This window comes from Camelina sativa, chromosome 6 (assembly GCF_000633955.1).
Source record: "Camelina sativa cultivar DH55 chromosome 6, Cs, whole genome shotgun sequence".
Taxonomy (NCBI): Eukaryota; Viridiplantae; Streptophyta; class Magnoliopsida; order Brassicales; family Brassicaceae; genus Camelina; species Camelina sativa.
Window position 1 is genome coordinate 14,857,917 of NC_025690.1, and position 8,343 is coordinate 14,866,259.

At 34.7% G+C, this 8,343-nt stretch overlaps 1 protein-coding gene and 1 pseudogene across 1 annotated transcript in view; one reads left to right on the plus strand and one right to left on the minus strand.

Moving 5' to 3' along the window:
* LOC104791428 lies at positions 2,335–5,232 on the minus strand (annotated as a pseudogene).
* The window catches only part of LOC104699075 (phosphoinositide phosphatase SAC8-like), a 6,028-nt gene continuing 3,219 nt past the window's right edge, over positions 5,535–8,343 (plus strand). The window contains exons 1-11 of the mRNA XM_019246361.1: positions 5,535–5,798; positions 5,949–6,023; positions 6,121–6,248; positions 6,378–6,469; positions 6,563–6,620; positions 6,739–6,795; positions 6,876–6,909; positions 7,040–7,120; positions 7,203–7,309; positions 7,625–7,720; positions 8,031–8,117. Of these exons, the coding sequence (XP_019101906.1) occupies positions 5,642–5,798; positions 5,949–6,023; positions 6,121–6,248; positions 6,378–6,469; positions 6,563–6,620; positions 6,739–6,795; positions 6,876–6,909; positions 7,040–7,120; positions 7,203–7,309; positions 7,625–7,720; positions 8,031–8,117 (972 nt within the window). The 5' untranslated portion in view covers positions 5,535–5,641. The remainder of the gene's footprint in view (positions 5,799–5,948; positions 6,024–6,120; positions 6,249–6,377; positions 6,470–6,562; positions 6,621–6,738; positions 6,796–6,875; positions 6,910–7,039; positions 7,121–7,202; positions 7,310–7,624; positions 7,721–8,030; positions 8,118–8,343) is intronic.

The window sequence follows — 8,343 nt, forward strand, 5'->3', positions numbered from 1 at the left end:
GGGACCAGAAACGTGACCTCTCTCTCTCAATCCTTTTAAGAACTCTTCTCACTTTGTTCTGATATCCCCGTGAGGGAGAAAACTTAAACATGACTTTTGTTTTGTAATATTTATGTTTTATTCTATTTTGAATTTTCAATTCTGTTCTTCTTATTATTATTTTTTTTAACATCTAAAACATTATTCACAAAAAAAAATCAAACATAAAAATGGTAAAAGAAAAAAAAATTAAAAATGAAGAATTGCTACAAAATTAGCGAATACCAACAATACTAGGCAGATGGACGTCGCAAAGTAGTCGCAAAATTTGCGACGGATCGAACATTGCGATGGAAAAAAGTCCTCGCAATTTGCTTGACAATTGCGAGTACAACCGTCTCTCGCAATGTGCGTGGGATTTGCGAGGAATATATCCCTCGCAAATTGCGTTAGATTTGCGAGGGAAAATATCCCTCGCAAAATTTGCGAGGGAATTGCGATGTCAGCTTATTTGCGAGAAGCGATTTGCGAGGAATAGTTGTGTCTCGCAAATCCCTTGCGACTGTCGATTTGCGAGGGAATTGCGATGGATTCTTCCATCGCAAATCGACTGTTTTCTTGTAGTGATTGAATAATGTTAAATATTAAATATTAATATCCAAATTATTTATATTCAACATAAAACGGAAAATTTGTTTCAACAAACAATGATTTGTTAGTTATTGATGAAAAGACAAATATATAAACAGTTCAAAAGACATGAGTATTTAAATAGACACACCTATTAGAATGAAAAATTGTGATAAAAAATATGAATACAATATAGTGAAAAAGACACAACTCTACAATGAACAAATACAACTGTTTGAGTTTTAAGAAAAACAAATAAAAACAATTTTTTACAAAAAAATACTACGAGAAATTGCAATTGTTGTTTGCATTTATTCAGATTGTTATTCTTATTTTTAAATATTAAACTATTTTTTAAAAAAAAGTTACGATAAATAGACGCAAATGTAAATTCTTTATTAAGTTGTATTAAATTTCTCTATTGCTATAACCATTTCTAAAATTTTAGTTAGATTATAGAATAACGTTGATATTAGATATTAATATTCAATTATGTAGATGTAACATAAAATAGAAAGTTTTGTTTCAATGAACTTGTTAGTTACTAATGAAGAGACAAATATAAAGAGATTTAAAAAGACATGACTATGTAAATAGGCACACCTAGTAGAATGAAAAGTTGTGATGAAAAATATAAATAAAATATAGTGAAAAGACACAACTCTACACTGATACAACAGTTTCAAATTAAAAAAAACAAATAAAAACAAAAAAATTACGAAAATGTACTATGAAAAATCGCAATTGTTGTGTCTGCTCTTGATTATATTGATACCTAATAACTCATATAAACTGCTTTTAAATAGAATATATCTTTATTACCATATTGAAAAGTCAAAATTCAAAAACTCACTATACACTCCATCTAACTCTTGGAAAAAAAACTCGAGGTATTTTCATTAAATTTTATATTTAAAATTAACTAAAAGTTGTAAATTATATTTATCATTCCAAAAATCTTTTGTTAAATCAAAATTGGAGGAATTTCTTTACTTTTAAAAGAATGAATGCTAGAAAATAATTTAGAAAGCTGTAAAAACCATTGAATTTAAAAGTTTATATTATGAAAACAGTTCAAACAAACAGATATATATATATAATTTAAAAGATATGAATATTCGAATAAACACAATTCTACAATGAACAGTTGCAACTTTATAAAAAAACCCGTTATATAATGAACAATTACAACTTTTTGTAAAACACACAATTTAATTTTTTTATATATTTTTTTGGAAAATTATCCAAAAGGTACGATTGAAAAAATACAACTTTTGGTAGCATTTATTCGGATTGTTGTTATATTCATTCCAAAAGTCTTTTGTTAAATAAAAAATTAGAGTAATTTATTGACTTTTAAAAGAATGAATGCTAGAAAGTAATTTAGAAAAAATTATAAACCGCTGAGATTGAAATTTTAGTTGATTTTTTGTCATGGCAAAAAAAATAAAAACAGTTCAAACTGACAAATATATATAGATTTCAAAAGATACGAATGTTTCAATAATCACAACTCTACAGTAAACAGTTGAAACTTTTCATAAATAAATATTTTAATAATCATCATGACTTTTCAAAAAATATCCAAAATTCAAAAAACACAAATTTTAGTCGTATTTTTTATGATTGTTATTATATATAGATAATGTCTTAAAAACACATTGGCTGCAAATAATTGCTCAAAATTGGAAAAATAGGTTGAACAAAATTGGGTTGAATAATATTCAACTCATTCATCTCTAAAATAATGATTGAACAGGTTGAACATTTTGGGTGGAAAGCTGTAGGATTAGTTTACTTTTTCAACTTTTTAAGTTGAATGGACTGAATAGTTTTTTCCAACCTCTTCAACCTTTCTAATGCAAATGGTGAAATTTGGTTGAATAATTTTTTTCAACCTGTTCAATCTATTCAACCATGCAACCATTTGCACCCATTAAGTAAACTATTCGATGACATAAACTAAGTCATCACCTAGCTTCAACATGGTAAGATGCTACACCGGCTTTGACATATCCTAACGTCATATACTTGGAAGAAGGCCAGAGTTTGATCACTACTAGCCAATCTGCAGATGAAGGTACTCCAGAATCTTGCACTCGAGAATGTTCAGCTTCTGAAACCCAAACATAAAAAGAAAGTGGTACCTCAAGTTTCAAAAAAAGATTAATAGAAATAAAAAGAAATCGCCATTCAGTCTTGAGCATTACTACTTGCCTCTGTTAAAGGTTACCCTTGCATTATATACAGCAAAAGTCTGGAACTTAATTTCGAAGTTCTTACCTTTCTTATTCTTTCCACCAACCTTCTTGATACTCAAGGCTAACCAACCTTTGATCTCAGGGTCCTCAATGGTCTTTGTAGGTTGAAGCTCCTGAAGTGTACATGAAGTGATTCTATTTGATCCATTTGCTACAAGCAAAACTGTAAACTTAATCTGGGCAACAAAATCCCCTGGTAAAAAACAAAATGATAAGTACCCTGATGTCAAAATTCCGATAAAAGAGGCTATAGATTACAAAACCCTTCATCGTCCTTACCATGCTTCTCGTAACGAACATGATATGGTTTCAAATGACCACTGTTCACACACTCCGCAAGTCCAAGACATGGCCCTTTATCCTCCAGTGACCTGTATTGATAGTACTCTCAGGCAGTGTTAGTACGTGAGAAAATATTTTTAAGAATACAAAATGCTTACAAAGGTACAAAAGACACCTTGCAGTAAATGGCTTATGGGGGAAGTTATGTTTAATTCCGCTGATTATGGCTCTGGATTGATTCATCTCGAACTGATAGTTCACAGTCTCATCTTTCTTGTCTCATCTTTCTTGTAAATAGTTGTCTGCTCCTTATCAATAAGTTCTGGCTGCAAATTAGAAGATTGTAAGAAAAGTGGCGATAGATGAAGCTTCAACAATACTCATCAAAATGAGATAAACAAAAGCAATTACCTTGCCATCACCAGTGCTTGCCACAATGTCGATTGCATAGACTTCATTCTCTTCAAATTCCACTTCTTCAACAGTTGCTTCTTGACTAGCTACACTTAGGACAACCTTGTTTCCATCTATGACATGCTGTTTCAACTGGTGGGAAAACACCCCTTCAACAATTTTGCAGTTATAAGCTGCAGCCACCTTCTGAATAGCTTCAGTTACATCGGTGTTCTGTCAGAAGAAAAACAGAATATCAATGTCAGGATTGAATGATTAAACAGGAAATTACCAACTCATAGGAAGAAATTTTGTTACAAAAAAAGTATTCTCATATCCAAGTAACTATGGATCATTTGAAAGTCAATACATAGCAATGACGGCCTTTATCCAGGAACCTCTTCCGAAAACAATTTATATAAACCAATCGGATAAGACCAAAGAGAGGCACAATTAGTCAAAGTCCCCACGCCTAATAGTCAGTCCAATAAAGCATCATACGCAAATCCAGAGTAAGAAAATCCCATCAGGGTAACTATGACAAAAAGCATCAGTTGGATAAAAATCCAATATCTGGGGTTCGCAAAACCTTGACAATCATTCAGAAAACCATACATATTGCAAGCACTACTAGCAGCCTATAATTTCAACTCTCCATGTAAAAGTAGCACCATGGTTACCTTCTTTCCAGGACGTACGAGCCTCAAAGCAACTTCAGCTGCAGTATTAGGGGCAGTAATGACATCAGCTTTACGTCCACTGACAGGCCCTTCTTGAAGCACATGTGTGTGGCCAACAAGAGCAATGAACCCATCAATATGGTAACCCATATCACTGCAATGTACAAAAGGCAAAACAACATCAGAATAAACACAGGTGAACCATACAGAAACCTCATCTAGGAAGGCTATCACAGAAAGAGAGCTTACATTTTGACCATATCACCGTCTTCCAACACAGTCTCATCACTGGCAAGCGGTGAGAAATGACCAACAGTGTTGGTCAAAGAAATGCATGTAGGGAAAGCAACACCTCGCTCAAGCTTCTTGTAAATGCGCGCTGTTTGCCTGTTATTTAGCAACAGAAGAAAGAATAAACACATAAATATCTAAAAGCAATTACGAAGCCGCAATGTACATCAAGAACATAAGACCAGAACCAAAGACAAAAACCAAATTGAATAGAGAGTAATAAAGAACCCTCACTCTTTGATAAAAGCATCTCCTTTCTCGCAGATATCAACAATCTTAGCTTTTGGTTTGCATTCCGCTAAAACAACCTGCAACGCTTCTGCAAAGTGAAAACAATAATGATAGGTTAAGGATCCCGGTTGCAGTCATGAGGAGGAAGCTGAGAACTAAAAGAAGGAGAGCTCTCCAATGGGGAAAGAAGAGCAGAGCAAGAACGAGAACCTCTTCCTAATTAGGGTTCTTAGCAAATAAATAATCAAAAACAAACTTCTAAAACGAGAAAACCCTAAATGGACATTAAAAATCAAAGGAAGAAAAGGAGTAAGAGAGAGAGGGCTACCGTTAACGATTTGCCCGGCCCTCTTGTACTTGGTGACGACTTCAGGAGATGTAAGACTCAGCTCCTTCTCCTCTCCCTCATCGTCCGAACTCATCTCTTCGAATCCAAGAAAAGGGGAAGCAAACATATTTAGGGTTTAAGGAGGAGCGATTTTGGAAAATGGTGGAGAAGTACTGGTTGTGTCGGGTGAGTAAAAGATTGGGTTTCTTCTCCAGAAATCTAAACCGAACCGAACCAAAACGCTTACACCTAATTAAACCAAAAAATCTGAAGCGAACCGGATATGGACATAAATACATAATCACTACTGAGACCTAGAGTCACACCACCACCTTCATTAAAGCAGTAGGACCGTTTTTAATATGAGGCCCAAAAAAAGCCCATGAATACACCAAACACGTGGCAAGCAGTCAACTATGAAGAAGAAAAAAAAAAAGAACAATCATTGAATTTTCTATCTTTTATTCTCTCCTGATCCCGTTTTGATTGAACATAATACTCTTAACAAACATCATCATCTTCCTTCAATTGTATTCCTATTTTTGAAAATCCCAGTGTTTGCGTTAATGGAGATCGCTCCATCTTCGAGTAGATTCAAGCTTAACGATCAATTTAAGCTTCTTGAGTTTCCTGATAAGTACGTCGTCACACCAGTCGATTCGCCTCATGAAGGCGGCGGCTTCTCCGTTAATCGGCGTGATGGCAATATCAAACCTCTTGATGGTAATCATCATCACTCTCTCCGTTTCATGTTTTGAAATCTATAGAAGATATGAAGCAAGACGAATCTGTTGATTCGATTTCTCGTTAGATTTAGTGTTTTATGCTGTTGAAGTGTATTTGATGTTCATTGCTGTTTCTTCCCTACTGCAGAAGACGCATCTTCTGAGAATCCTACTAAATTCTCTACTATCTATGGCGTAGGAGGAACTATTAGGCTCTTAGCAGGTGAATTTGGTTTCTGCTCAAAAGGAACTACTGTACTACTGTGTTTGGCTCCGATTTGAGATTCTCATATGCTGGTTTAAACTTCAATGATGTATAGGAACATACTTGCTCGTTATAACGTCTCGGGAGAAAGCTGGGAGTTTCCTTGGTTTTCCGATTTTTAGAGTTACCGGTATGAAATTCCTACCTTGCAATGAGGCTTTCAGGTTTGCTACTGCTCAAGAAGTAAGGTTTGCTCTTTTTAAGTTTAATTGATATACGAATTTTTTGGGGGTTTTTAAATGTTTGGAGTTTATGAATGAGTTAAGTTTTCTAAAGAACGTGGTCACTTCTCTGAAATGGTGGCTTGTGCAGAAAAAGGATGAAGCATATTTTAGGACTCTGTTACAAGCACTTGAGGCAACCCCTGGATTGTATTTTTCATATGAGACAGATTTAACATTGAAGTAAGTTTTCACTATCTGATGATCTTGATTAAAGAGTGTCACGGAGTTCCGTGGCTTAATATATATATTCGTTACATTGCTCCAATGTTGCAGCTTGCAAAGAAGGTGCAAGCTAGCTGAAGGTTGGAATTGTAAGCCCATATGGAAGCAGGTTTGATTTTCATCTGCTTCTATCTTTACAAAATGGATCTTCTTGGATCTTACATTTGTTGTTTACTTTTAGTTCGTCGAGTTAGAAAGTTAGCTGAAGGTTTACCTGCGCTTGTCAGGCTGACCCTCGATTTGTTTGGAACTGGCGTCTTTTGGAGGAATTAATCGAATGCAAAGTAAGAGTTATGGTTTTAATCATCAAATCTTCTCATTCCATGCCAAATTTTACTGATCTAACCTTCTTTTATTGTGGCAGCTGGAGGGTTTTATTCTTCCTCTACTTCAAGGGAATATCCTTTTTGTTTTATCTTCTGTTTCGCATCTTCTTGGACTTTCTATATTTTTAATGCTGTGTCTTTCAAATATGATTTTAATAGATGATACTCCAATACGTGTTGTTTAACATTAACTAATGGTTAAGCTACCAAGTTGCTGAGCTAAAGCTCAAGAATTCTCCTGCTGTGATATCGCTAATTTCCAGGCGCTGTACACGGCGTCTAGGTAGGGTTTAACTTGTAGTTCTGCTGGAAAATTCAGTTGAATGCATGTTTGTTTGACAGTGATTCTGAAATTGGCATCCCAGGTACACGTATGTGGAGAAGAGGAGCCAATCTGGAGGGGGACACGGCTAATTTTGTGGAAACTGAACAAATAGTGGAGATTAATGGTTTCAAGTTCTCAGTATTGCAGGTATACTGTTGTTAAGAGCTCATTTTTTGCAGTGTCCTGTTAAAATGATGTATTATTTCATTTGCACAATCTGTAGAATCACATTCATTGATCCATGTGAGACTTTTTTTCATAACATTTCGGCTGAATGGTTTACTGTTTGAAGTTTTCTTTGATATAGTTTGATTTACTCAAAATTCCCTATTTCATTATTTGTTGCTTCATCTCTCCACTTGATCATGTAGGGCACCTTGCTTTTATTCTTCTCTGTTTTGATTTTGTAAGCTTTCCCTTTCATTTCTTGCCGACTGTAACTGTCTCGCTTTCACTTACTAGGTTCGAGGTTCAATCCCACTTCTTTGGGAGCAGATCGTTGATTTGAGCTATAAGCCACAGCTTAAGATAAATAAGCATGAAGAGACGGTAACTTTTTAAGATCTTGTGACCAGATTAGTTATACTCTGTCCAACCCTCAAATTTAATTACTTTACTTCTNTAATCTGTAGAATCACATTCATTGATCCATGTGAGATTTTTTTCAAGCATTTCGGCTGAATGATTTACTGTTTGAAGTTTTCTTTGATATAGTTTGATTTACTCGAAATTCCCTATTTCATTATTTATTGCTTCATCTCTCCACTTGAACATGTAGGGCACCTGGCTTTTATTCTTCTCTGTTTTGATTTTGTAAGCTTCCCTTTCATTTCTTGCCGACTGTAACTGTCTCGCTTTCACTTACTAGGTTCGAGGTTCAATCCCACTTCTTTGGGAGCAGATCGTTGATTTGAGCTATAAGCCACAGCTTAAGATAAATAAGCATGAAGAGACGGTAACTTTTTAAGATCTTGTGACCAGATTAGTTATACTCTGTCCAACCCTCAAATTTAATTACTTTACTTCTACCTCCAGCCAAAAGTCGTGCAGCGCCATTTCCATGATCTTTGCCAAAGATATGGAGACGTTATTGCAGTTGACCTAACAGATCAGGTTGATTTCTTTTCTCCTCATTCCAGATAACAAAAGTAAATGGTAAAAAACATATGTGCACTTTGACA